This window comes from Haemaphysalis longicornis, unplaced genomic scaffold, assembly GCF_048455015.1.
Source record: "Haemaphysalis longicornis isolate Haplotype H1 unplaced genomic scaffold, Haemaphysalis longicornis Haplotype H1 scaffold_1, whole genome shotgun sequence".
NCBI classification, from domain to species: Eukaryota; Metazoa; Arthropoda; class Arachnida; order Ixodida; family Ixodidae; genus Haemaphysalis; species Haemaphysalis longicornis.
In genome coordinates this window covers 452405997-452422111 of record NW_027526203.1, presented here as the reverse complement: position 1 = coordinate 452422111, position 16115 = coordinate 452405997, and the positions used below count along the sequence as shown (strand labels likewise).

Below are 16115 nucleotides of genomic sequence, written 5' to 3'. Positions count from 1 at the left end.
CTAGGAACCAAACTCTTAAATCACAAGTACGCAAACGGGTGCTGAAAAAGTTGACGGAATATTGACTTGCGCACGGAGAGGGAACAAAAACACATCAATAGATAAGAAACATTTCCCTCATGCCAGCGCACTTCCCTACAAGCACACAACCCGCCGCGGTGGCTCAGTGGCTAAGGCGTTGCGCTGCTGAGCACGAGGACGCGGGTTCGATTCCCGGCCGCGGTGGCCGCTTTTCTGATGGAGGCGAAAAGCAAAAACGCCCGTGTGTACGAGATTTCGGCGCACGTTAAAGATCCCCAGGTGGTCAAAATTAATCCGGAGCTCTCTTCTATGGCGTGCCTCATCGCCTGCGTTGCGTCGGCGCGTTAAATCCTAAATCAATCAATACAAGCACACAAGCCAGGCTATCACCGGACACTGTACTAACAAAACTAACCACAGCTCTCGCAAATGCGGGAAACCTGCAGAAAAGATCGGTGACCCGCTCATAGACTGCTCCATAACAAGGAAGGAAAGACTACTCCTCACCCGCAAATTTTCAGACACCACAGAATAGAAACAATAATCACACACCATGCTACATACCAAGCTAGACACGCGAATTTCCAAGCACCATCAGGGTCATCGCATGCCACCCGCCCCGGCCGTTAAGTCGGCCATCACGTATTTGTTCCGTAAAAATTGTGGGTCATCCTCGCATGGTCCACAATGCTCACTCGAAGTATTTTAGTACAAAAGAAAAATTGTTCTTTTTCAAGCCACCCTTTTATCACCAGGATTTAAAGCAAAGTTACGTCTGTTAAAACATTGATAAAAATCACTACTTTTAGGGGCGAAGCCCCTTAGGGGACGGGGGCTGTAGCCGTCTCCTGTCGTCGTCGTAAGTGTCGTATTATGTAGTCACGGTACTAAAACACCGGGAAACTCGTTTACGCCTCGCGCTAGAGAGCTTCGCGCTTCAAAGACAAGAGACTTTTACAGCAAAGCTGTATACCTCTACCCCCCAATGGTGCCATCTCCGTTGGCAGAAACGCCAAGGCGCCAAGAATACACTTATACACTGCATGCTTCGCTCCTCCCCAGGTTTCAGGCTAGTGGAGATGGCCCGGGATTTTTTCAATCGCCACTATTTTTTCGCGGACATCATGTTGAGGTCCTGGGATGCTCTATGACGCATTTTAAAAATATTTTTGCTTTTTTTTTTGTGCCGTCCTTATGCCATTCAGAAAATACACGATTTTGAGCATTTTCAAACATTTTTAGCAAATACAAGCACATTCTCTCAGACAATGAAGCAATTGTTTCTGCATTTCTCCATTCTGGAAAATTGGTGAAGAATATATTGACACTGAGAAAGGAGAAACGTGCAAGAAAACACTTGTCAAATTTAGAAAAATCTTTGGCCCATATTCACCCCAAAATTGCGCATTGTTGTGCTCCTAGGGAAAATATTAAAAACAAGGCATTCACTTGTACAAATGATCGAAGTTTATTTTAGGTAGTTTATTTAGAACAGTTTTTTGTTTTAGGAGAGAAAAAAATTTGAAATTGTACACCGGCACAAATTGTTCCACAGAACATCTTTTCTGCACGACATGCGCCTGCGTGCATGAAGGACGCGCAAGCCTGCGGGTTCGCGCTGCAAGAATACCTTTTCCTGCAATGGTATTCCGTAGCGTCAGGGCAGGAAAAAGGGGTAATTCGCGTGTTGGTGGGAAAAATACAGTGTGGAACTAGCGGTGGTGCGCCCATCTATGAAGTAACAAAAGTTTGATGTGGGCGAGTTGGTACATTATGCTTAAAAATTACTCGGTGCTAAAACAGGGACGAAGAACAAACACGTACACACAACACAGTGCCGAACTTCAACTAGATTTTATAGAAAAAAAAACGCTGCTGATATAAACAAAAAAACTAAAATGCTAAGAACATTGTTACGTGAAAGTGCATCACGTTCCTAAAAAAGGCTACTTCTTTATTTAACAGTGATATGGAGGGAGTACTAACATAGTTGACCCCTGCCTGTCGGATAAAATGATAAAAAGAAAATGATAAAATGAGCCCCCTGCTAGATTGAGCAAAGTTTTTAAGAAGAGCAAGCGAAAAGCTTGAGCGCGAAATTCTTGAAGCTCATTTTATCAGACAGGCAGAGGAAAACTGTGTCAGTACTCCATCCATATCGCTGTTAAATAAAGAAGTAGCCTTTTTAAAAACAAGATGCACTTTGACGTTACAATGTTCTTAGTATTTTAGTTTTTGGTGTATGTAATCAGCGTCTTTTTTCAATAAAATATAGTTGGAAGTTCGGCACTGCGTTGCGTGTACGTGTTCTTCTTTGTCCCTGTTTTAGCGCCGAGTAATATTTAACCATCCTATGAGTACGTGTAGCTCAACGGCTTGCTGGACATCAGAGGTGCACTTAAAGCATCGGTGTATGTGATTCCCGCTAACGCATACAAATAAATCCGTGTACCTCGATGAATCCGCCGCTGTTTATTTCGTCATGTTCGTCATGCATAAAAGATACCCCGTAGAACACCACGCAGGCTCCCCAGACAAGCCAAGACGGCAAATCTTCACAGAGAAAATAGTTGTTTGCCGCTATCGATCGTATTACCAGCGAGATCCAATGGTGATTTGTACAGCCTGTCACTAAACAGCTGGTTAGCCTCGAGCGCATTTTTACTGACACTGCTGAAGCTCGAAACTTCGCGGCAGGCGACCTAAATTAGCTTTTAGGAGCCCACGCTAGAAATTTTGGTATCAGCAGGCTTTCAGCGCAAATCGTGCATCTACCATCTCCCAACGCTCCTGCGTGACGAGAGTCCGACCGCGAGTGATCGAATTTTACAAATTGGGTAGGGGACGTCTGCAGATATGCGCAAGATATGATAGACCAGGTTGTTGTACCTGCAACTCGTGCTTTTTGTGCTCGCGTCAGCTGCTTTAGGAGAGCTATTTTTAGTGCACTGAGGCCAGCAAAAACATTTCAACACGAAAGTGTTGTATTCCGGGATTCACCAAGATTTCACTGACGTCATATCCGTCACGGAAATAACGCCAGTACAACGAAGCAAGCACCCCGTAAAGGGTGCGCCCCTGCACGCAGGGTCTTCTTGCGAGGAAGCAACCCTTAGTACTAAAGAGTACATTATACTAGGGTTGTTCGTTTTCGGGTTTTATATTTTAACACGAAAGTGTTTTATGCCGGGATACACCAAGATTTCACTGACGTCATATCAGTCACGGAAATGACGCCAGTACACTTTTGCCGAAGCGACCCGCCAGCAGGACGTAGCTCGCCAAGCATACCCACAAGACAGACGCCGACCCGCAAATCACGCTCAACTGCAGAATTCGCTGCACATATCACTTTCGTGTTTTACCGATTCCTATGACAGAGGAATCAACCACAGTTTTTTGCGCAATCGAATGAGGCAGAGGAGGGTGACACAACTTGTCCTCCCCCACGTACACAAGAAGAGAGAGAAGAGAGATGCAGAACTGCACCTGGATGCCGTTATGAAAGCGTTCGTGTCTAGAACGAAAGAAAGAACACCAACCTTCGGTTCCCTTTGACAACCTCAAATGCCCAGCGCCCTCTTGTCATGAAAGCCATGAAGCTGTTCAATCTGCGATACTAGCTTTGTACTTAGTGCGTACTCTATTTTCTACTTGTGTCACATTTGTGTACTTGGGTCAGTTCACATCTTCTTCACTGCGGGAGCAAAAGCAGAAATATTGAAAATGATTTTTCGCAGCTTTCGAACTCGTTTTGCTATTTGCGCGATCTGTGCAGGTTCTCAATACTTCTGAAACTGACAACCAATTTTAAAGTTTATACCAATGCAGAAAAAACGAGGATGCAAATATGTAAAATTCATTACAGATAGAATGAATTAGACCATTAATACTGGATGCCATTAAAATTATACTAATTATAAAATAATAAATTGTAATGTAAGTAAATAAAAATTGACAGATATTGGGAAAAATAAATGAATAAAAAACACAACATACAAAGACGACAATACTTGCCCCCACACTCCCGAAAAACGTTCCGGAGTCACTGCTTCCGACACCGTAATTTACCGACCCGATAGATTCCACCCAGTTTCTACAATTCAGTGGAATAAACTGCGTGCGGAAGGTTCGGATATGTGGTACGCGCCCGTTTACCTGAACGCAACTTCATTGGACGCTTGTTTAGCGAATTAGTTACTTACATTTGACTAAAATTAATGCTTCTTCATTTATTCAAGTTTTTTTTAACAACTGATTTTGTTCAGTTTCTATGGAACTTAAGGCAGGTTTGTCCGTTACGCAATTATCTATTCCGGCAATCCTTCATTAAGCATGAAGTTCTTGTCATATGTGCATGTATATTCTGCTTTGCTCCTGATGAGGTGTTTGCCTTTAAGTCAGTTTCAGTCAGGTTTAAAGCTCTTTTTCTGTTTCAACTTATTCTCATTGCGAAAAGAAAGAGCAGGTGTAGGTTCCTTGGTACCATTACGCACGCGCTGATGAAACACGTTTGTCGAGTGTGGTTATAAATACACAAAGAGATAATTAAATTACGATAGGTAGACCTATTTATTTATTTATTTATTTATTTACAACCAACTATAGTTGGAGGGCAGTATTCCGTTTCAGCATAGCTACAAGCCCGGCAGTTCCGGTGCGATGCAAAACTTTAATTAAATTTGTTGATATGTGGCGCCCCACCCCTTACCAACCTAAAATATACCAAACCACTTTTGTTCACTAAAAGAACGCTCAAAAGGGAGTTAAGAGAACATTCTACAACGAAAAAAAAAAAAGATGGGTCTTGGAATAGAAATTTTTCCTCGCTGGGGCTTCAACTCGGGGTGTTCGTTCCAAAACCCATAATTCAGCCCTCTAGTCTAACTCAGGCAAAACAGCGGAGATTTTTTAGCAGTTGCATAAAATAATAGGCGTTTTCCAAGCGAACCCGTAGTTGGCGCTGAGTGCGCACAGGAAATGCCTGGCTTGTACCCTGAAGGAAACAGAATGCCGCTATTCCGAGCTGTTGAAAGAACGAAAATATACACGACAAATGCGGAAAATTGGTAATTTTATTGAACAAATAAATCATAAGATTGGGCTAAGCCACGTTTCATTGAGCAGCTCTATACACAGAGTACGTGCTCTAGTACCGGTATTTTGGTCGCTTGATATATTCCCACAATTCACGTTGCTCTTCACGTCGCCTCTGTGCACAGCGCCTGACGTGCGTGTGAAACATGGAGTCGCCTGGAACTAACGGACGCTGCTCCCCCGTCCCGCCGCCATACGTTCCCGCTCGCGGGTGATTCCCTTCGGGCCAGTGCAGCCACCGTAATTGGGAAGGCGACGAAGGCTCCGCCGAGGAACAAAGGGAGCATGCACGAACGCATCCTGCGGGTTGTTGCTCCCGTCTTCAGCGAATGTCGGCGCGTCCATTGGGTAATGGGTCCTCGTTGGCGCGGTCGTAATTTGTCGATCCTCCCCTTCTCTGACCGCAATACAGCGCCCCTGGGGAAAAATAGTTATATTATCTCGCGATAAAGTATCCTTTGATTGCAGCGTTGACTCTTTTTGAGTCAATCCTGAACTTCGATTGACTTCGTAAATAGAAAAGCGGGACATAAAAAGGAACGCAAACAAACAAACCAAATACTAAACAGAACTAACATATGGAAGGTTCGATGGAATCGGTTATTCGAACGGGCCATTTTTTTTCTACCTTGACTGCCATTTTTTACGGGGCCAATTTTACTCACACCAACGCCCACAGGACGCTTTGAAACGGCTACTCGTTTAGGCGTTGGTTATGATAACGCTTTCAAAAAACGGCTGTGGCTCAGCTCAGCTAACCCCGGATATGCAGAGGGAAACCTTGGTTTAGCCTGATTAACTACTCGTTTCATTTGGTTAACCTTTGACTTAGCTGTACCTATTACACTATTACAAGGAGTGCACCAAGCTAAACACGGTTGTTTGTAATTTGCAATTGAGCAAGCTTCCTAGTTAATTACGTAAACGAAGCTTGGACGGACTGGAGTTTTATTCCAGCGGAAAAACATGGGGCTGTCCGTTTTCTTGCCGTAGAAGCCCGTGCATCGACAGCAGAAAGTGACTGTGCAATATAGTATACAACTTCTCGGTGAACTACGTAAATTTTTGAAAGTAAATAAAACTCGCCGTGATGTAGAGTCGTCTTAGCTGCCCGTTGTCACGGAATTTGTTTCGCGATCGTTTCAATAAAATAAGAGTCGCAGCCACTTTCTGCAACCATACTCCCTCTGTACATGGCCATTTATTAGCAGCAGATGCGAATTCTGCAATCCTTACAATTTCACGGTGAACTAATTACGACAAGTAAATTAGGCTCGGCGGGATGATAGGGTCGCCTTAGCGGCTAATTTTCATACAATTGCTTTTGAGAAGGTTTCGATAAAACAAGACTTAGAGCCGTTTTCTTCAGTCTCACTCCCTCCCGGGAGGGACATGCTTCACTGTGAGAAAGCTTCAATGTGACTGAGAAAGCCATCTTACAAAGACCAAGCTTCACCTTTAAACAGAAACGCAATGCCGGAAAGACTTTTTTTTTTTTTTTTTTTTTGCTGGGGAAATTTAAGCCGTTCTATATCAAAATATGAGAGCTCTAGGACCTTTTTTTTATTTCTTATAAATTTTTCCCCACTATGAACGAGTGGAGCACAGCTTTACGAGCCCGGGGATTTGAGTGGGCGCTGAAATGTGACGCTACGATCGCGTGCGATTCTTGTCGACATTGCTCTGCTGCGGAAGACAATCTGCTGGATCCTAGCCATAGACAGAATCGCTGCGAAAAAAACAAAACATAGGTCAGCTCAAAGAGCCTTAAAAAAGATACAAACGAGCAGCGTGGATTAAAGAGCTCACATAGAAGACTCCGTAGCTCAAACTAAAAGCGAAAAGTTGGCGTGTAATGCAGATGAGTGACGAATGGGGCAGCACTCGCGTAGTATAATGGCTGCCGGTAGACGGGATGAGATCTGGAGAGGACAGGAAACCCCGTGAAGGTAATGTGCGACTTGAATGACGCACGAATGGAGCGGCTGGAACAGAGAGGTTCTCAAGGTTATATAGAGTGGAAACTGTCGCTGCAAACACACGCCGCCATGGGAAGTGTGGGTAGTGTGAGAATCGGATTGGCAGCAAGTGGCCAGTGCAAAATGCTATGGATTCGACTTGTCCGCCCTGAAGTGTTTGTTAATTCTGTTTTCGGCATGCTGTTCCGTTTTCGGCATGCCACTTTCTGGCATTCAATGGCTATCCCAGATATGTCTAAATAACAGCGTGGTTTGCATTTAACGCAGGTTCTTGCGTTAGCGGGGAGTTTCTTACGATGAAGGGCCGGCCGGGGGTGACCCGGCCGGCCCTTCATCGTAAGACAATGTGTATTAAGACTTCATCGTAAGACAAAACGTAAGACAATGTGTACAACAAACAGATAGTGTGGGCGACAGAAACAAGCGACAAAACTAATACACTGCTGCCAATTCCCTCCGTCGTCGTCACTCGTCGCTGCCGCTCGCTTGTGGGCGGCTTCTGGCCGGCAAAAAGCGAGCGATGACGACGGCCCCGGCGGTCTGCGTACCAATTTTTTCGCTTGTCGCTGCCCACACTATCCGTTTGCTATTTAGTTAAGATTTTCGCGTCACTCGTCGCTATCGCTGCATGTGGTTACCCCTTGAAGCATGCACTGCCTCAGACAGGGGCAATGAGGCAACATAGGTACATGGCGACTCGACAATCCTGCCGGGATTTATTTGCCATTTAAGGCATTCATGCAATTTCATAATGCTTTGCGCGCGTGCTTGAATACTTACTTACGGTAATAGGCCTCACCTCTAGGTTTATATCCGCTCGGCAAAACGAATAAATACAACGCGAAGACATCACACTTGCCTCTCTAGCTGTAGCATCTGCTTCACCTCCCAAAGCGCGTAGCAGACGATAATAATACAGAATTGAGAGGAAGGAAGAACATAGTTAATACAATCTAAATAATTTGTTTTCAGCTAATAGTACCAAAAACAAAGAAAACAGCACCTAGTCTGGAATATGTAACAATTTATAAATATATCCGGCACGGCCCGCTGTATCTAGATGCGTGAGCCAATTGCGAGACGCCTGCTTTTTTTTTTCTTTCTAACCTCAAAACTGATTTCTCAGCATAAGCACTCTAACACAGTATTTTTATACACAGTACAATTAAGTAATGGCGGTACTTTGGGTAGCATTTTTTAAAACAAAAACTCAGTTCGCGTAGACACAAAGCCGTTGCCGGTCATGCCACACCGCACTTCCGGCCGGACTACACATTTGGCGGCACCCATGGAGCAGTGTTGCGGAGTTACCATTTCGGAATTGGAATGACTCCAGATTCATTCCACCTTTTGGAGATGCCGGAATGGAATGGGAATGGAATGAGCACAATGCTTGGAGGAATGGAATGGGAATGGAATTAGGCTCCTTTTGCCCGGAATGGAATGGGAATGGAATGGTGATTTTCAGACGACGGTGTTACCATCGCTGGAGCCTTCTGGCTACTTAAGTAGTCTGTGGCGACGACTGCGTTGGTATATCTCCTAGGGAGTAGCGGTGACAAAAACGAGAATGCATACCCGGCATCTAAAGAAACTGAATGCTTTTTGAGGCATAGCTTTCTCTTTACAACACTCCGTGGCGCCAATGGCAGACCGGTGTCTCAATGGCAGGCGCACTGTGGCCAGGCCAGTAGGCAGGGAATAGCATCCAGAAGCAGAAGCCGCGGTGTTTCTCACCGCAAGCTGATGCTGCGAAATCCTGGAGCTAACAATACAAAGCGTTCGCGTATGAAACATGAAACAGCGAGTCTGCTTGGCGTTCTCCTTCCACCCTCCGTACCCAGCGCGCAGTGAGTAGCATTGCAGCTTGCAAGCCAACCTGGTAGGCATGTCGTGGGAATACGGACCAAATTGCCGACCGTCTGTCCGTGTGTTGCAATGGGGCCCCGGGGCTCCAGAAAATCAAAATAAAGGCAGAAAAAAAATTGTGGGTGATGAATTTCCGTTCCCGGCACCACCCAATGTGAGCGTAAGAAGCGGGCTTCGGATATGTTACTGAGCTTTCTACCTCCAAGCTCTGGTAGTGGGCAGCTGGGATATACCATTGCACTAGATATTTTTAGACAATGCATTGATTGATTGATTGATTGATTGATTGATTGATTGATTGATTGATTGATTGATTGATTGATTGATTGATTGATTGATTGATTGATTGATTGATTGATTGATTGATTGATTGATTGATTGATTGATTGATTGATTGATTGATTGATTGATTGATTGATTGATTGATTGATTGATTGATTGATTGATTGATTGATTGATTGATTGATTGATTGATTGATTGATTGATTGATTGATTGATTGATTGATTGATTGATTGATTGATTGATTGATTGATTGATTGATTGATTGATTGATTGATTGATTGATTGATTGATTGATTGATTGATTGATTGATTGATTGATTGATTGATTGATTGATTGATTGATTGATTGATTGATTGATTGATTGATTGATTGATTGATTGATTGATTGATTGATTGATCGATCGATCGATCGATCGATCGATCGATCGATCGATCGATCGATTGATTGATTGATTGATTGATTGATTGATTGATTGATTGATTGATTGATTGATTGTCAGGTTTAACGTGCTGACGCAACGCAGGCGATGAGGCGCGCCGTAGCGGAGGGCTCCGGACTAATTTTTATCACCTGGGGATCTTCAACGTGTTCCGGAATCTCGTACACACGCGTGCGTTTTTGCTTTTCGCCTGCACCAGAAAAGCGGCCACCGCGGCCAGGAATCGAACCCGCGTCCTCGTGCTATAAGGCAATGCAGAACACACAGCTGCCGAAAGGCGTTTGTTTGCAATAGTTGCGGCTCCAATAGCGCCCCTATTTGCGAGTGCCTTGCCAGCTCTCAGCAGTGCGACACCGTGGTTTGCTTCAAAAGCAATGTGCGGCCCACTCCTCCAGTCGTTTCAAACTTATTCATGGTTTGGTTGTTGTCCTTCTCTGCACGTGCCCTTTACGCCTGGGTACAAACATACCTGATTACTGAAGCCTTAGTCGTCGGCTTGAAAGTTGGAGCATCGCCACTGTTTAGGTAGGAAGATCTCATTTCAAAGTTTTGATCAGGTCCTCGTGCATATTGGTTCCGCTTTCATGGACACAAACTGCCTGACTAGACTTCTTTATTTTGACAGGGCTCCCGTCACGGTGTGGTTCGTTCCCTTTAAATGAGGGCGTCATAAATAATGTCCCGTTTTGAGCGCATTGGTCTGAGGTAGTTCAAGGACAATAAACAAGCGCAGCGGAGGTGAACGTGGAAGCGGTCGCCACTTTCGTACGGTGATTGCAAGAACTGTTAACGGTGTTCTGTGACGCTGCCCTCCCGTCTCTCGCGTTGGTACAGTAGCATTAGTGCTCAAGGCTGTAAATTCACTTGAAATCATTCAGGTTTCTATTTCCAACAGTGTGCCACGTGTATTGGTATTTTTTTAACTTTGGTGCATTCCTGTATTTGTTAAAACTATTTTGATCAGTGTACCATGTGTATTGCTCCTGAATGTTTTTTTTTTTCCTTCTGATGCCCCTCCTGCTTGGGCCCTTCAATGGGCTTGCAGCATGTTTTTAAATTAATTAAATTAAATTAAGTAAGCACTTTGAAAGCGTGTACATGTGAGCAAGCTCCGCGCGACATGACTGTGAGTTATCCACAGCAGCGTTGCGCTGTCGAGCACGATGTCGCGGGTTCGATTGCCGGCCGCGGCGGCTGCTTTTCTGGTGGAGTCGAAAAGCAAGAACGCCCGTGTGTACGAGATTTCGGGGCACGTTATAGATCCCTAGGTGGTCAAAATTAATACGGAGCCCTCCACTACGGCGCGCCTCATCGCCTGCGTTGCGTCGGCGCGTTAAACCCTACAATCATTCAGTTATCCACAGCATACTAATTACGCTGGTATGACGGCACGCAATGCACATAGCAAGATAGCACGCCAGAGACTGTGCAAGAAAACGGAAAAAGCGGACATCAACCTAATAGCTGCTTCACCTCCCGTCCCGCAAGAACAAACCATTAAAACATGCTAACATGCGAATACTATAATAAGTAGTGGGATCCCTGTTCTTATTATGCAAAAAGGAGCAGTGTGACACTGCCCCTTTTTAAAGCTACAGCTTTTTTAGTGGGGCAGATCGCACTCGGTCGGAAAACTTAATTCATTGCCCTTTAGACTGGTTGCGCGACCGAAAAGCTCTGACAAGGTCTCTGCACACACGGCGCGTGCGTGAAACCGGGGGCCACACATTTAGTCTCTCTCTCGCTCTCGCTCAGAAACTGTGCTTGCATTGTGTCAAAATACTAACTTGAAAATCGCATAAACGAACGGTTCTAAATAAGACAACACATGCGTCGATCATGAAGGAGTACAATAGTAATCCCTTATCTCATAAACCACGTAACGGTGTGCATTTAGGTCGTTCGTAGCTGCGTTTACTTAGTGCGCGAAAAATCGTTGCATGGGTTCCTTCTTCGCTTGCGGTTTGGGTGTCTGATGATTTGACGATTGGTTGGCCGCACTTTCAGAGAAGGTTGGACGCACTCTTAGCTTTCGCGCTTCTATCTGCCTTCGTTAGGAAGGGGCGCTAAGTTTTTGCATTGGGTAGTTGTTCTGCACGAGATGTGTAACCAAGATCTCCCACCTCTAAACTTCGGTGACAAGCGACACATTTTGCATACTTTTGCAGTATTCTACCCGTATGATAACATCAGATTCATGTTGCGCTCCTCTGCAACTCGATAGAGCACCTGAGGCAGTTTTTAAGTTGAGGAATTAAAGGAATGGAATTGAACTTCCTGTCAATTCCAGGAATGGGAATTCTTCTGTCATTCCGAAGAATTAAAAGCTTCTGTCATTCCGAGGAATTAAAAAGAATGGAATCAAGAAAAGTTTTTATTCCTCGGAATGGAATCGGAATGGAATGGGGACGCCCATTCCGCAACACTGCCATGGAGTCATGGCGCGCTTTCGCGAAATCGCGTTGACACTTGCGCTAGATTCCACTCTAGGCAGGCTAGCGAGACACTCCATGGGTTGGAAAGAGACCTTCTTCCTGCATTCGACAGCAACGATAGTTTAGCTATAACCAGTAATCAGAGCTACATAATGATGCTGCATCGTAATGGTTGTTTTCCGACGCTATGGGACTGTCATGGGAAAAGAAATGAGTGGGTGACAGTCTGACACCTGCGTCGACGGCAGTGCACATGGAGGAACAACAACGGCTGTGCACTGCAGCTGGGCTTCCTTGCAGGGCATGACTGTGGCGGTGAAGATGATCCACATCAGCAAGTTCACCGCAACTCGGAACATTCTCCTGGAGCTAAAACAGGTAACAATCAATATTATTGCAAGCGGCTTTAAAAAATACGTTATTATTGATAGTATCGTAGTTTTCTTCCACTGGGTTAAGTTAATCTTGCTAGCTTCAAAGCACTGAAAAAATAATACTTTCCTGCCTGAGTATGCATGCAAGCTATTTCCTGTAACAAATTAAACGAAATAAAAATGGCACTTTGCCTCAGCCGTATAGAGAGCTAAGAAAAAAAGTCATCAATCTGTCTTCTGCACAACAGGTGGATGAAATGCCTTGCAGCAAGCAGATCGGCGCAGTATAGGTACTTACACCGCAGGAATGGCACGACCCAACCACCGCTGTGGCTCAGTGGCTAAGGCGTTGCGCTGCTGAGCACGAGGTCGCGGGTTCGATTCCCGGCCGCGGTGGCCGCTTTTCTGATAAAGGCGAAAAGCAAAAACGCCCGTGGGTACGAGATTTCGGAGCGCGTTAAAGATCCCCCTGTGGTCAAAATTAATCCGGAGCCCTCCGCTACGGCGCGCCTCATCGCCTGCGTTGCGTCGGCGCGTTAAACCCTACAATCAATCGAATGGGACGACTCCAATGTTCCTTAATTATGCGCTAGGCCACCGGAGATGATGAGCCCCGGTGGCGTAGCGCGTTCGGGAGCAGCACACCTGACAGCTTTTCCGGTGCATTTTCGGGCAGAAAGTTTCGGGGCTCCAACTATTCGTTGAACGGAGCTTTTTGCTGCCGTGGTAGAAACTGTCGGTATATTTTAATTTTCGCGTAACGTATTAGTAACGGGTGGTTATCTGCTGCACTGGCTGCATTCGTTTTCGATTGACGCCGTGCTTGGGAAGTTTGCCTTTAGAATTTCAGCATTACTGCGTTTTTTTTTTTTTTTTGTACCTCCTTCAGGCAATATTTGTTACCGGGTGCCAAACTGGAACCGAACCGAACCGAGCCGAAAACCGGAACCGAACCATTATTTTTGCCGAAACTGAACCCGAACCCGAACCGTTGTTTTTTAAGCTTGCTGAACCCGAACTGGAACTGAACCGAAAAAATAAGTCGCGGTTACCGGTTCACGACGAAACGGTTCCACCCCCCCCCCCCCCCCCCCCCCCGTAGTTGATAATCCCCAATTAATGTCATACGTCGATTTTCTTTTTGACTCAATATCACAATCATAACCTCTCACGCACTTTTCCGCTTCAAAGCAATCGCAACGCTATCAATACGTGTTCGCAACATGGCGAAAGAGGTGCGGGATAATGTTGCAATGGTGTGTTGCTGCTGGTCGCGCCTGCAGAGTGCAAGGGTGAGCGACAGAAGCTACACACTTGCGGCATTCTGCAGGCGATGGGGAAAATGATCGTTGCAGTTCCTTCGCTGCAACTGTGTAGGAGCAATCGGGCCATACGATTGCTGCACTGCGGAACGGCGAAGGCCCACGCGTTAACTGCATCTCCTTGTTGCGCTTCACATTTACTTAAAAGTGTCGCACACCTGGAAAGCGTAACCACTTGTGTTATCCGCAGGAATGGTTCCGTGGCTGGACCACTGGCAAGACTGTATGTTCGGTCACCGCCCCCGGCAGCCGCTCCTGTGATATAGACAAAAAACGAAAACGTCTATGTGTCGATATTGCGGCGCTCGCTTAAAAGAGTCCCAGGTGGTCAAAATTTTTCTCCCACCCTGCAATATTCGGTGGGCCTCATGGCACAGCCATGCATCCTCGGAGCATCAAACACGCCAATATTTTCTAACAAATGTGTTTCCTCAGGAAAGCAAAAAGAGAACTACCACCATTTGGTTGTAAATTTAGGCAGAGTTTATGCACGAATAATTTCCGTTCTTGCTCGCTGCCTTCTCCCATCTAGTAAGCACGAAGCCAAGAGGTAGATTTTTGTCTAGGCGCGCCTTTCTCTGTCCGACCTTTCCCCGAACCAAACTTGTCATCACCGCGAAGGAAACGAGGGCACTGGTGCCTGATATAATCGTTAGTTTTTGAGCACGCATAAAGTGGACAAGTTTGCAGCGGTCATTTCAATGCGAAGCTTCAGTTTTCTCACTTATGGTGTCTGCAAGGCGAAAACGCCCTGCAGCAAAGCCATCTCTCTCAAACGATGATGATCGGGGGTGAAATGAAAAAAAAAAAAAAACGCTTCAGTGGCCGGAATTCAACCTGGGTCTCTCGTGTTATGAAGCCAGCGTCTATCCGATGGCTCCATTTCGACATGGTCGAAACTCTGTCCAAGCTCAGACGACGACCAGCGAATCCGTCACGAGAAAGCTTCGCGTTCACCAATCATCGTCGTTTGACGGAGGGGTTCATGATTTCGGTCTTACGTTGACGTCAGAAGTTTGTTACAAATCACTCTAGTATGCCACTGAAATAGAGCTAACAAGGTCATATTTCGTCCTTTGTAGCTATAGAACTGCGAAAATATTGCTACATATTTTGAAGCAGCTCATGAAGGACAGCCTTTACCTGGATCTGTGAAATATCCGGAAAAAAATACTAGATTGCAAGTTTATAAATTAGAGCGAAACGACTGACTTCCCTGCAATAAGCTAACTCATTGAAATGTATGCAATGTATCGACAAAAAAAAAACAGCGCCGATAGCTGCAATTTCTCGTGTTTTAAGAGAAGTAAAAGCTTCGAATATCGCGCATATCGTCCAACGCGCCTGCGACCCGAGCCGGTTTTGGTTTTTTTTTTAATGAAAAGTCTCTTCCTGCAAACAAATCTAATTCCTAGTGACGACGCAGCTATTATAAATTTTTTATCTAGATTAGAAATGCCGACCGGACACACCTGTCCTATCTATCGTGAGCAAACCCCTAACTATACCTTAGGGCGACATAAGGGCTGGGCGAGAAAGTGCTCTGTGAATCTCGATTACTTCAACTGTTTTCCCAAATTATAGCCCAATTTTTTAAAGTTGTCTTAGAAATGCCTTAAAGTTGCCTTTAGTGAGAAAAAGGAGTATTTTGAATTTGTTTCTATTTTGTTTTCATTCGCTTTAAACTATCAAACTTTTTTTTTTCTCCCTTTGGGGATAACTAAACTTGCCGAACCGGTTCGCGAACCGGTTCAGTACAAGATTTATTCGAATCGGAACTGAACTGGAATGAAATGAATTCCCCCGTACCCGAACCGTTGCCGAACCGGTATTTTTTTCGGTTCGATACACTGATTTGTTATGCTCTCAGTTCTATTAATTCGCGCTACTTTTTTATGTTTGAGGAATCTTCAACCCAGACTTCTTATATTTTAAAATATTTTTCGTAAGGTTGGGGCGCAGACGAGGGTTCACAAAACACAAAAAAGAGCAGTTTGTTGTGGGGTTGCGGCAAGTCATGTGATTTGCTGGCAAAGGTTTTAGTGTTCGTTTTAGTCCCGTGTGTACGGCATTATGGGCACCATCTTAACGGATATGGGGGAAGGCATGCCCTTTTCTACTCCATTAAGCCGAGCCAGTGCACGATAAGTGGGTTAATCAGGTTTACTATAAGCAGGAACAGCACAAAATACAACAAAGACATGAAGAAATACTCGATATTTTATAACCAAAGCCAGGAAAGCCACGGCCACATTTTTTCAAAAGAGCCTAGTGTATTCTTTTCCTTTTGCGC

General features: G+C 45.1%; 1 protein-coding gene across 1 annotated transcript in view; it reads left to right on the top strand.

Moving 5' to 3' along the window:
* The window catches only part of LOC144156049 (atrial natriuretic peptide receptor 1-like), a 116331-nt gene that overhangs the window by 54127 nt on the left and 46089 nt on the right, over positions 1-16115 (top strand). Inside the window, exon 11 of the mRNA XM_077687829.1 lies at positions 12427-12504. Coding sequence (XP_077543955.1) covers positions 12427-12504 — 78 coding nt within the window. The remainder of the gene's footprint in view (positions 1-12426; positions 12505-16115) is intronic.